At 48.4% G+C, this 13,485-nt stretch overlaps 2 protein-coding genes across 2 annotated transcripts in view; one reads left to right on the top strand and one right to left on the bottom strand.

The window, feature by feature from the left end:
* Positions 1-528, bottom strand: part of GALM (galactose mutarotase) — an 84,007-nt gene extending 83,479 nt beyond the window's left edge. The window contains exon 1 of the mRNA XM_073339971.1: positions 376-528. The gene's annotated coding sequence lies outside the window, so the exon portion shown is untranslated. The remainder of the gene's footprint in view (positions 1-375) is intronic.
* A 1,836-nt stretch (positions 529-2,364) lies between these two features.
* HNRNPLL (heterogeneous nuclear ribonucleoprotein L like) overlaps positions 2,365-13,485 on the top strand; it is a 40,970-nt gene continuing 29,849 nt past the window's right edge. The window contains exon 1 of the mRNA XM_073339970.1: positions 2,365-2,761. Coding sequence (XP_073196071.1) covers positions 2,573-2,761 — 189 coding nt within the window. The 5' untranslated portion in view covers positions 2,365-2,572. The remainder of the gene's footprint in view (positions 2,762-13,485) is intronic.

The following is a 13,485-nucleotide window of genomic DNA, read 5'->3' as shown; positions in this document are numbered from 1 at the left end:
TGCAAGGTTTACAGTTTGGTTCAGTGGCTCTCAGCACCCTCACTAAAAAAAGCTGTTCCAGCATCCCTGCCTTGAGAAGTTCCTTCCAACCCCTACAAACATCAAGGAGACATGTACAACATAAGCAGCAGTATATACTCCTTGTGCCATCTGAACATACGCAAGCAGCAAAGGCTGTGAAACAACACATGGGCCCTATTATGCGTGTTTACTAGCACCAATCACCAGGGAATGTGGATACACACAGCGATAGTACAGGCTGTTATACACTCACAAACCTTGCAGGGTAAATTTGCAATAGAATAATCCTTTCTCACGTAAGAGGGTGAACCCTGGGCCATGCTACCCCACAAAGGCACAAGAGCTGACCCTTACCTCCTTCAGAGCAAGGCACAGTTTGGAGGCTAAACGCTGGGTCTGAGGCTGACAGAGTTGCATGAGAGGCTGATCAGAACCTGGCTCTGTGCCTGCTTCGCCATTCTCTGGGGTGTCTGTGTGTCCTTGGTAACTCTGTTTACAATAGTGAGAGCTGCTGTCCCTTTTGTGATGGTTATATAACACTTCCCACTCCCCTTATATGGTTCTCCTGCAATTTACCTGCTGTTTCCTGGGAAAGGGAGGGGGCCAGCTGCCAGTATGGGAGAAATGTCATTACTTGTATTCAGTGTTATATAGTTTGGGGTTTTAGGACTTCCTAAAGTTTCCTGAGAGTATCTTCTGAAAAATCTCTCCATCAAGAAGAATCTGCTGTTGAACCATTACAGCAGGTATAACCAACCTACGTGTATTTTATATTTTTGCTATTTGAGGCGGCATATGGCTAGGAGATAGCGTTAAGTGATAAGAGCAGGGGTGGCAGGAGACCCAGCTCTAACACTGACTTACTGCGTTATCCTGAGTGAATCACACAGGCTAAAACTTTTAAGTGTCTTATCAACTAATCTGGGTGCCTGAATGACTAGGTGTTCCACATGACCTACTGCCTGATGTTTAGTGAAGTGCTCAGCACCTGCAGCTCCCTGACTTCAGCTGAACTGGTGCAGCATTGTAAACCCCATGCATTCAAAAGCCAGCAGTCAGGCCCCCAAAAATCATGTCGTCCGGGTGGCAAGATTTGAGGGGCCTGGTATATCAGTGTTGCCAACTTCTGTGCAAATTCTATGATCTTTGGTGTTTTTCTTAAAGCCCCAACTCCTGGAATACATATACGTATTCTCATGATTACAGGTGACCTGGGGTTGTGATTTTTCAATGCTTGGGGGGTGACAATACTGAGGCTGGATTGTGAGGAGAGGTTCACTGTCAGGGGTGGAGGTGGAAGGATGTGCAAAGGGAAGCCCAGGGTGGTGAATGGGTGAGGAGATTAATTAGGAGCAGTGAGATATCTCCTGGGAAGAGAGACTGGATTTGTTCCCCTTAGAAAGGGGATGAAAAAGAGGAGACATCCTAAAAGTCACCCAATAAAATTAATCGGGGGCAGGTTTAAAACAAACAAAAGGAAGTACTACTTCTCACAACAGACAGTCAACCTGTGGAACTCCTTGCCAGGGCATGTTGTGAAGGCCAAAAACTGTAACAGGGTTCAAAAAAGAACTAGACAAGTTCATGGAGGGCAGGCCCATCAGTGGCGATTAGCCAGGATGGGCAGGGACGCCACCCCACGCCTGAAGCGTCGCTAGCCCCTGTTTGCCAGAAGCTGGGAGTGGGCGGCAGGGGATGGGTCACTCGATAACTGCCCTGTTCTGGTCGTTCCCTCTGAAGGGCCTGGCGCTGGCCACTGTCGGCAGACAGGGTGCGGGGCTGCAGGGACCACTGCTCTGGCCCAGCCTGGCCGTTCGCACGCACAAGCCGGGAAAGGAAACGGCGGCCTCGGTTCCCCGGTCTCACAAGTCACCAGCAAGGGGCCAGGCAGCTGAAAAGGTGGCAGGTTCAAAACCAACACAGCTAGTCGGTGGAACTCCCTGCCGCAGGATGTCCCCGCGGCCTCCAGCCCCGCAAGGCTGTGGGGGCTCTGCTCTGCCACTGGCTGCCCCGCTTCGCCGCCGCCGCCGCCGCCGCCGGGGCCCCGCCCCTCACGCCGGGCCCCGCTCCGCCCCAGGCACCCGCCGGCGCCACCCACTGCGGCGGGGGGGGCGGGGGGCTGCGGTTCGCCCGGCCTTGGCGCTCGGCCCGCGAGCGCACAGCACGCGGGGCCGCCCCGCCCAATCAGGGCCATGCGCGCGCGCGCGCGCGCGGGCCCGCCCGCCGCGTGGGCAAGCCGCCCCGCGCGCTCCCGCCCCCCTGCACGCGCCTCGCCCCCCCCGCCCCGGCTTTCCCAAGCCGCAGTCACCAGCCCTCCGAGAACGGGCCGAGGGGGGGCGGGCGTGGCTCGCGGCGCGTGACGGGCTTGCCGCTCGGCCAATCCTAGCGCTCCCCTCCAGCAGCCCGGCCAATCGCCGCCCGGGAGCGGTTGCCTGGCTGCCGGTGCCGGAGCAGGGAGCGGCGCGGGCCGTCGCCGGGGCTGCTGCTGCTGCTGCTGCTGGCCGCGGCCGCCACCCCCCCGTTGTGTGCGCGCCGCCGGGCCGCCGTCGCCATGTCGTCGCCGTCGTCGTCCGGGGAGCAGTACGAGGAGGAGGAGGACGGCGCCTACGAGAGCCAGGCCAAGCGCCTCAAGCCCAGCGCCGCCGCCGAGGAGGGCGAGATCGAGTACGGCGGCGCCGAGGAAGGCGAGGGCCGGCGGGAGAAAGCGGCGGCCCCCCGCGGAGGGGGCTTCTCGGGCGGGGTGAGAGCGGGGCAGGGTTCCCACGTCCCAGCCCGAGAGAGAGGGAAGCGGGGGCTCTGGGGACCCGAGGGGGGCAGGCGGGGGGGGCTCTGGGGACCCGAGGGGGGCAGGCGGGGGGGCTCTGGGGACCCGAGGGGGGCAGGCGGGGGGGGCTCTGGGGACCCGAGGGGGGCAGGCGGGGGGGCTCTGGGGACCCGAGGGGGACAGGCGGGGGGGGCTCTGGGGACCCGAGGGGGACAGGCGGGGGGGGCTCTGGGGACCCGAGGGGGGCAGGCGGGGGGGGCTCTGGGGGGCAGGCGGGGGGGGCTCTGGGGGGCAGGCGGGGGGGGCTCTGGGGGGCAGGCGGGGGGGGCTCTGGGGGGCAGGCGGGGGGGGCTCTGGGGGGCAGGCGGGGGGGGCTCTGGGGGGCAGGCGGGGGGGGCTCTGGGGGGCAGGCGGGGGGGGCTCTGGGGACCCGAGGGGGGCAGGCGGGGGGGGCTCTGGGGACCCGAGGGGGGCAGGCGGGGGGGGCTCTGGGGGGCAGGCGGGGGAGCTGGCTGGTACGGACTGTGGAGGGGCAGGAGGTGCTGGGGAGGATTGCGGGAGAGGGTGATCATCCCCCCACAAGTGGTGGGGCAGGAGGTGTTTCAGGGAGTTACTGATTTCCCCCTCTCCCCCCCTTTTCCATGGGGGGAGGCAGGAGGAGATGCTGATTATTCCCCCCCCGGGGGAGGAGGAGGAGGAGGGGCGGCGGCGATGTCCCTATTCCCCCTTCGCCATGCGCGCAGGAGGGGGCCAGGCCCTGCTCTAGTCTGTAAGGTGTAGATGATCTGCTTTTGTGTTCCTAGGACTTCTCTATTCATGGTGAGCTCTGTTGCCATTTGCGGTATAGCCATCGTAGACCTTGTGCCTACTCTTTGCTGGCTGTAGCTATAAAAGCCTGGAAGGGGAGAGAAGGGTTTTTTAATCCTGCTCTCTTACATTTTGTCTGGCAAGTTTGGCAACATACACATAGATTAAAAAAAAAACAAAAACCCTAAATCCTTCTCCTTCAACGCATATGTTTGAGCAAGTGTGGGGTTTGTTATCATTCCATTTCCCCCTGGCTCCCATGTGCTCTGTGTACCTACTTATAGCTGAATAGTGAAATGAAATCACTGTTCTCTGAACCCATTAATATAGGTTAACCCTGCTTTGGTGTCTTCTCCACAATCCTGTATTGGGTTTGTTAATTAACTATCCAGTTTATTAATTGATATGAAATTTTCTCTGCATCACTCTTCACGGTTGAAAAAAGGATCGTATGGATGCTCATTAATGTTCACTGGAAAATCTTGAAATTTGGGGAGCCTTTGGATATTCCTTGTGTTAAAACAAATTTGTTCTGCATCAGAATGTAGGAAACTGAGTTTAGTGTTGTGATTGTTTGTTGTGGGTTTTGATTTTTTGGTATTGTGAAAGAACTTCTGCTGTTAGTATCCCTCCATCCAGTAAACTTTCCGATGGAGATGATGATAACTCTAAATCAATGAGAGAAAAAGTTCCCGAAACAAACTGCGGTATTAATACACCATTGATGAAAATTAACTCTTGAGTACTGTAATTGACTCCATGACAAGCTTTAATGCACAATTAGATGGCATTTCTGTGTTTGGATGTAACATGATAACTTTTGAACTCTGCATCTGATAAGTCCAAAATATTAGGGAATGTTCTAGAGGCGTCAATGGACAGAACCCATATTGATTTTGATGAAAACTGGAAAAACCAAAAGTGGGAACTGGGGGACACATGGAGGCCCTGGCATCTGGTTAGCACACCCATCCGTTTCACCGTATAACTGTCTAGACTGAGATCAAAGAATTGGTTGATGGGAGCTGTTAACACTTTCCAGCATAATGCCCCATCTCAGCTCTGCCCTTCCAGTACAATTTTAAAATATTGACCCCATTAAAGTTGTCTTTGAGAGAGAGAGAAAGAAAGAAAGAAAACAAACTATGGGGGCGTCGGAATGTTATGGAGAGCAGGACGGCACATAGAACCCCTGCCATGAGGGCAGTGGAGAACATTAATATGGTAGGGATACAGCCCCTAGCACGTGGCTGAAGAAGGACTGTGCGGGTTCACTCGGGCATCAGGGAAGAGAGGTTTCAGGGAGTCTCTGAAATAATGCAGATGGGAGGGTGGCACAGCTTAGCTTGTGGTAGGCAGTAGAGGAATGCAAGTAGTCCCTGGTTTGTGCAATGTGCTTGGCCTACAGAAGCAACAGCGTGCAACCCTCTAGAGCAGGGGTCGGCAACCTTTCAGAAGTGGTGTGCCAAGTCTTCATTTATTCACTCTAATTTAAGGCTTCACGTGCCAGTAATACATTTTAACATTTTTAGAAGGTCTCTTTCTATAAGTCAATAATATATAACTAAACTATTGTTTTATGTAAAGTAAATAAGGTTTTCAAAATGTTTAAGAAGCTTCATTTAAAATTAAATTAAAATACAGAGCCCGGTGGCCAGGACCCGGACAGTGTGAGTGCCACTGAAAATCAGGTGTGCCATAGGTTGCCTGCCCCTGCTCTAGAGTATAAACAGTGGAGGGGGGGAGTTGCTTGCTTTACAACTTTGCTGTATTTGTCATTTTACCTTTGGGATATTTCCAGAGGAAACAAAAAAAGAGACAAAGTGGTGAGTAGAGAAAGGAACCTGCAGTGTGGGAAATGTGGAGCTTGATGTATCGTGGAGTGGTCTGGAGAGGATAATCTGGCTGTAGCAGGGTAAGAAAAGGGGCACAGACAGACGTACAAGGAAGAAGAGAAGAGTGAAGAAGTAAAAAAGCACAGAGAGCTAAAGTGAATACTGAAAGGGAAAATATATGCTGGAGAAAGAAGAAGAGTGTAAACAGGTGAGACCAACTGGAAGACAAAAAATGTAATAGAAACAAATAGCAAATGTTAAAAGATTTATAGAAAATCTGAATTAGATTTTTTGAAATAGTGAATTGAGGACTAAAGGTGGGGAGACAGTAAAAACACAAAAGGAGGCAGACCTAAAACATTATTTAAAGTAGTAATGTGACTCAATGCCCAGGTACTTCAGCAATTCAGTGAAGTTGCTTCTGGTGAAATCTTTATATGTGAACCTTGTTTGTGCCTCAAGTGCTGGGTTACGTCAGCTCTTGATGCTGCAGTTCTACATAAGTGCTCTCAGCTTCAATCATATAGTTATTTTTATTTTAGTGGCTTCTTGTTGGAGGAGGGCAGGGGGAGCACATCATGTCTTTGTCTTATCACACAGCCTTGAGTGGGTAGAGAAGGACCCTATCTTTCTAATTTTAAAAAATATTATTAATCATATTTATTATGGTATTGCAAAGGGCCAGCCGAAAATGAGGTCCCATTGTACAGACAAGGAGTAGTAGATGGTTCCTTCCCCAAAGAACTTACAATTTTTAATAGACAAGACAGAAGGGTTATAACACACAAGCAGAATGAACAGTGTGATGGTGGCAAATATCATGCTAGTTCTACTCTTTTTTGGGGGAGGTTTACTTGAGGGGGGATAAGTTAAATAGAAAGGTGAGGGGGGCAGAGGAGAAGAGGGTAAGAGGGGCAGGTGGGGAGTGAAGCTGAGACAAAGAGACTGAGGGAGAGTCCAGAGGGAAAGGGTTGGAACAAAGAGGCAATCAGCCCAGGGCAAAGAAATCCAGTCAAAACTGTAGAATTATACCAAATAGACCAGAGGTGGGCAAACTGTGGCCCACGGGCCACATCTGGTCCGCAGGACCGTCCTGCCCAGCCCTTGAGCTCCTGGCCGGGTAGGTTAGCCCCTGGCCCCTCCCCTGCTGACCCCCTTCCCTGTAGGTGTGTCGCCGCGCGGGCAGCGTGGTTTGCGCCTGCCCACCTCCCAGGCTTTCCAGTAAGCATGTTGTGCCGCTCTGAGCGGCACAGTAAGGGGGCTGGGAGCGGGGAGGTTGGATAAGGGGCCGGAGGTCCCAGGGGACAGGGAGCGGGAGCGGTTGGATTGGGTGGAGGTTCTAGTGGGTGGGTGGTCAGGAGACAGGGAGCGGGGGGTGGAGTTCTGGGGGAGGATAGGAGGTCCTGGGAGGGGGCAGTCAGGGGACAAGGATCGGGCGGGGGGGTGTTCTCAGAGAGGCCGTCAGGGGGTGGATAGGGGGCAGGGGCCAGGCTGTTTGGGGAGGCACGCCCTTCCCTACCTGGCCCTCCATACCGTTTCACAACCCCAATGTGGCCCTTGAGCCAAAAAGTTTGTTCACCCCTGAAATAGACAGTGCGTCTACTATCAACTGATGTTCTGGAAATTAAAAGCTAAATGATTGAATTCTCAAATTCAGTTTTATTTACTGCTGAGTAAAGTTGGTAATACTAATCTAGTCTCCTGGATTTGGTTCAGGATAAGATTGTCGTGCCTGGTGGAACTGCTGGTACCATCCTAGGAGGCAAAGGAGTTGGTGCAGAGAGACCTCTGTGTAAAAAAGAGAATGTTGATAATGATTATAATCTCTACATAAACCTGCAAGGCTTGTTTTCAGATGGAGTCAATCTGAAAATGCTATAAATAAACTTCAAACCAGACTCCAGTGAGAGACTGTTGAATTGGAATTCATTTGCAAATTGGATACAATTAACTTAGGCTTGAATACAGTCTGGGAGTGGCTAAATCATTATGCAAGGTAACCTATTTCCCCTTGTTTTTTCCTCTCTCTCCACTCCCCTCCCCCCCCTCCTCAGACGTTCTTGTTAAACCCTGGATTTGTGCTGGAAATGGCCCACCTTGATTATCATACACATTGTAAGGAGAGTGATCACTTTAGATAAGCTATTACCAGTAGGAGAGTGGGGTGGGGGGAGAGAAAACCTTTTGTAGTGGTAAACTCCCATTTTTTCATGGTTTGTATGTATAAGAACATCTTCTGTATTTTCCACGGCATGCATCCGATGAAGTGAGCTGTAGCTCACGAAAGCTTATGCTCAAATAAATTGGTAGTCTCTAAGGTGCCACAAGTACTCTTTTTCTTTTTGCGAATACAGACTAACACGGCTGCTACTCTGAAACCTGCATTTTTATGTTGCTTAGCTGCCTTTGCTGGTGCTGATATCTGTAGGTCAAGATACGGTGACCACTAGAGCATAGGAACTATAATGGCGATGTCCTGAATAGCTGCGGTATACATCATTGACATCGATGACGGCTTTTTCAGACCATTTGTGTTTCTTTTCTTGTACTGATAGCTATTTAAGGGGGAGTTCAAGGGTGCCACAGTAGTTTGACAACTGCAGCGCCTTTCACAATAGCTCAGCTATAATCTATATCTACTGTCCTGGGTAATCATTAGAATGCTTTTTGAACACTTTTACCTTTTGCTTCAGCATATACCATGAATAAGGCTAAGATTTTGTCACGGTTATTTTTAGTCAAAGTCACGGTCAGGTCACGGGCAATAAACAAAAATTCACGAAGCCCGTGACCTATCCGTGACTTTAATAAAAAAATAACTGGGGGCAGAGCTAAATATGGGAGAGGAATGGAGTCCCATGGTTGGGGAGGGAGAGGGGACTGACAGGCCAAGACCCCCGGCTCCAGCAGCCGCAGCAGAGGCTGCAGCCATGGGGAGCACACAGCCCCCCACTCTGGAGATGGCCGCAGCTGCAGGACAGGGGCGCATGGCTGCAGCTGGAGCTCCCACCATGAGGCTGGGGTGTGCAATCCCGGCTTCAGCCACAGGGTTGGGGTGCACAGCCCCAGCTGTAGCTGCTGGGCAGGGGTGCGGGGCCCCAGCTGCAGTCTTCCCCCTCACCCCCGCAAACCACAGGGCAGGGGCTGTAGGGTCCTGATTCCAGCTATCCAGCTTTCAGTTGCAAGCTCTTGCAGCAGGGCAGGGGTGCACAGTCCCACCTCCAGCTGCTGCCTCAGCTGCTGACAGCTGAAGTGGAAGAAGTCACGGCGGTCCGGTAAAGTCAAAGAATCCATAACTGCCTTGACCTCCGTGACTAAAATCGTAGCCTTAACCATGACTCTTCTGTAGGTTTTGTGGATTCCTGACTTAGGGCTGAACTACACACAGTTCTTGTACTGCTACAACAGTGGTTCTCAAACTTTTGTACTGGTGACCCCTTTCACAGAGCAAGCCTCTGTGTGTGACCCCCCCTTATAAATTTAAAACACTTTTTTACATATTTAACACCATTATAAATGCTGGAGGCAAAGCAGGATTTGGGGTGGAGGCTGACAGCTTGTGACCCAGTATGTAATAACCTTGTGACCCTGTGAGGGGTCCCGACCCCCAGTTTGAGAGCCCCTGTGCTACAACTGTATTGGTTTAATTAAAGCAGCACAACCCTCGTGTGGACACAGTTATAAGAATGGCCATAGTGGGTCAGACCGGTGGTCCATTTAGCCTGGTGTCCTGTCTTCCACCAGTGGCTGGTGCCAGATGGTTCAGAGGGAATGAACAGAACAAGTTAATTATTGAGTGATCCATCCCGTCACCCAGTTCCAGCGTCTGGCAGTCTCATAGACTTTAAGGCCAGAAGGGACAATCATGATCATCTAAAAGAAAAGGAGTACTTGTGGCACCTTAGAGACTAACAAATTTATTTGAACATGAGCTTTCGTGATGCATCCGATGAAGTGAGCTGTAGCTCACGAAAGCTTATGCTCAAATAAATTGGTTAGTCTCTAAGATGCCACAAGTCCTCCTTTTCTTTTTGTGAATACAGACTAACACGACTGCTACTCTGAAACCTATCGTGATCATCTATGTGTGATTTCCTGTGTGTGATTGTGTGAAAGTGTGATTTCCTGCACATTGCAGGCCACAGAACCTTGGTCATCCACTCCTGTAATAGATCCATAAGCTCTGGCTGAGTGACTGAAGTCCTTGAATCATGTTTTAAAGACTTCAAGTTACAGAGAATCCACCATGGATGGTGTCAAGTATCGGGGTAGCCGTGTTAGTCTGTATCTACAAAAACAACAAGGAATCCGTTGGCACCTTATGCCCAAATAAATCTGTTTGTGTTTAAGGTGCCACCAGACACCTTGTTGTTTATTAGAGAATCCACCATTTACTCTAGTTTAAACCTGCAAGTGACCCATGCCCCATGGTGCAGAGGAAGTGAAAAACCCCCAGGGTCTCTGCCAGTCTGATCCAGGAGAAAATTCCTTCCTGACCCCAAATATGGTGGTCACTTGGATTCTAGGCATGTCATCAAGAACCTAACAGCCAGTTGCTTGGGAAAGAATTCTCTCTAGTAACTCAGAGTCCTCCCTGTTTAGTCCCATCACCGGCTGCTGAGAGTTATTTGCTATTAGCAGTCGCAGATGGGCTACATGCCATTGTAGGCAGTCTCACCATACCATTCCCTCCATAAACTTGTCAAGCTCAGTCTTGAAACCAGTTAGGGATTTTTGCCCCCACTGCTTCCCTTAAAAGTCTGTTCCAGAACTTCACTCCTCTGATGGCTGGAAAACTTGGTCTAATTTCAAGCCTAAACTTGTTGATGGTCTGTTTATATCCATTTATTTTTGTGTCAACATTGGTGCTTAACTTAGATAACTCTTCTCCCTCTCTGGCATTTATCCCTCTGATGTATTTATAGAGAGCAATCTTTTCTCCCCTCAGCCTTTGTTTGGTTAGGCTAAACAAGCCAAGCTCTTTGAGTCTCCTCTCAGAAGATAGGTTTTCCATTCCTCTGATCATTCTAGTAGCCCTTCTCTGCACTTGTTCCAGTTTGAATTCATCTTTCTTAAACATGGCATGGGAGACCAGAACTGCACACAGTATTCCAGATGAGGTTTCATCCGTGCCTTGTATAATGGTACTAACACTTCCTGCTCTCTGCAGGAAATATCTTACCTGATACATCCTAGGATTGCATTAGCCTTTTTCATGGCTGCATCCGTATTGGCGGCTCATAGTCATCCTGTGATTGACCAATACACCCAGGCCTTTCTCCTCCCTTGTCACTTCCAACTGACAAGACGCCAGCTTATAGCAAAAATTCCTGTTATTAGTCCCTAAGTGCATGACCTTGCAATTTGTGCTATTAAATTTCATCCCATTTCTATCTCTGTAGTTTTCGTGGTCATCCAGATCTTCTTGTATGGTATTCCTGTTCTCCGTACTGGCAATACCTCCCAATTTTTTGATATCTTCAAATTTTATTAGCACACTCCCACTTTTTGTGCCAATGCAATTAATGAAAATGTTAAATAATATCGTTCCCAAGACCAATCCTGAGGAACTCCACTAGCAGTCTCCCTCCAGCTTTACAGTTCACCTTTCAGTATGACCTGTTGTTGTCTCCCCTTTAACAAGTTCCTTATCCACCTTTCAGTGCTCATATTAGTCCCCATCTTCTCCAATGTAACAAATAATTTCCCATGTGGAACCATATTGAGTGCCTTACTGAAATCCAGATAGATTAGATCTACCGCATTTCCTTTGTCTAAAAAAAATCTTCTCAAAGTGAGATATCAGGTTGGTCTGGCACAAGCTACCTTTTTGTAAAACCATGTTGTTGTGTTTTATCCTGATTTATCATTTACCTCTTTGTTCCTAACTACTTTCTCTTTCAAAATTTGTTCCCAGATCTTGCATACAATTCAGGTCAAACGAACAGGCCTGTGGTTTCCCAGAACACTTTTTCCCCCTTTCTTAAAAATAGGTATTATATTGGTAATTCTCCAGTTGTAGGGTATGACCCCAGAGTTTATGGATTCATTAAAAATCTTTGCTACTGGACTTCCTATTTCATGTGCCAGTTCCTTTAATATACTTGGACACAGATTATCCAGGCCCCCTGATTTGGTCCCATAAAGCTGTTTTAGTAATTTCTACTTCCATATCCTCATTTCCAGTCAGTAGTTTAGGGACACCCAGAGCATGAGGTTGCATCCTTGACCATGTTGGCTAATAGCCATTGATGGACCTATCCTCCAGGAACTTATCTGAGTTTTGTTTTGTTTTTTGTTTTGTTTTTTTAACGCAGTTATGTTTTTGGCCTTCTCGACATCCCCTGGCAGCAGGTTCCACAGGTTGACTGTGCATTGTGTGAAGAAGTACTTCCTTACGTTTCTTTTAAATCTGCTGTCCGTTAATTTCATTGAGACACCCCGGTTCCTGTGTCTTATTCACTTTCTTCACACAATTCATTATTTTATAGACGTCTTTCATATTCCGCCCTTAGTTGTTTTACTTCTAAGATGAACAGTCCCAGTCTTCATAATATCTCCTGAGATGGAAGTTGTTCCATACCCCTAATCATTTTTGTTGCCATTCTCTACTTTTTCCAATTCTAATATATCTTTTTTGAGATGGGGCTACCAGTACTACACTGCATATTTTAGGTGTAGATGTTCCATGGATTTACATTGTGGTATTATGATATTCCTGTCTTACTATCGATCCCTCTCCTAATGCTTCCTAACATTCTATTATTTTTTCTGACTGCCATTGCACATTAAGCAGATAAGATACAGATATAGATATATAAAATATTGGTATAGCTTATTCTTGTAGAGGTACATTTATAGCAGTAGAAAATTGTTGAGACCAGTCCTTACACCCAGGGGTGTCATCTTGTTGTATCCTCATACTGCTTCCCAACACATCTGTGCACATCTGATTGTCTGAATATTCGCAAGTGGGGCTGAATCAGGAGCTTTCAGGTAGGAGTCCTGTCAGCCTTAAAGGTTGCAAATCCTGCTAAACACCTCTTACACCCATGGTAAGAGACTGAGATTTTTGTTACCTCTTTCCCACTCTTTCCCCAAGGAACTTTTGCCAGTATTATCCCTGAGCTGCTACAAGTACTGTGTCTTTCTGTTCTGTGGGTCCCTCCACATTTTATGCATGGGGATTCTTGAGCATTAATATGGCTTTTATTCCCCCTCCAAACCTTCAGCTCCATCTGCAAGAGGTTGGTCTTCCCGTGTGACACTGGATAAGGGGGAACTTGTGTTTTGGGAGCCACTTGGGCTAACCAAAATAGGGATGTCTGCAGGAGATAACTTTGGCTGCCCAGAGTCATTGTCAGACTGAATGAGGTGCTGACTGGCTGGGTCTCTGTGACGCAGCTGGCCTTCTGAGCACACTGATATAATTAGGCTTGGCAGAAGCTGGTTTTTATTTTTGGCAGATAATGATGATGATTTTTAAGCATTTTATTTTTATCTATTTTAAATTTTCACATTTGTGCAAACTTATGAGGTGTAGACAATAATGTCTGACATTGAGATTTTAAAAGTTAAAGCTTTATAACCCTTAAAACACAAATTGCCAACATCTTGTGTTTAAAATATAGAAAGTAAATCTCCTTAAATCAAACTCTAAAAAATTGTCAGGTGGCATTTTTTTCCTTTGCCTATCTGTAATTTCAATGATTATCCATGGAAATATTTTTTCATTGGTTTTTGTGTACGGTGGTGCTGTCCATGACTGGAGTAGAACTAGATTTGCTACCAACCAGCAGGAGAGAACAGAAGAAAGAACAGAATAAGAGGAAAATAGAAACTACTGTGTATTTCCCTCAATGCTCCACAATCTTTAAATGCCTGCAGCTGAAAGCATAATAATCTTCTGTTTAATTTTATATCTATCGCTTTAGACCTCAAAGATGCTGGATTTAATTCAGGAAATTGTTGTAGTGATTTATGCAAATATGATTAGTGCTCTTCCCCACAATGGCCACCACCACTCGTCTTCAAGAAACACATGTTGCAGTTTAAAAC

This window comes from Lepidochelys kempii, chromosome 3, assembly GCF_965140265.1.
Source record: "Lepidochelys kempii isolate rLepKem1 chromosome 3, rLepKem1.hap2, whole genome shotgun sequence".
Taxonomy (NCBI): Eukaryota; Metazoa; Chordata; order Testudines; family Cheloniidae; genus Lepidochelys; species Lepidochelys kempii.
This window is presented reverse-complemented; position numbering and strand designations above follow the sequence as displayed.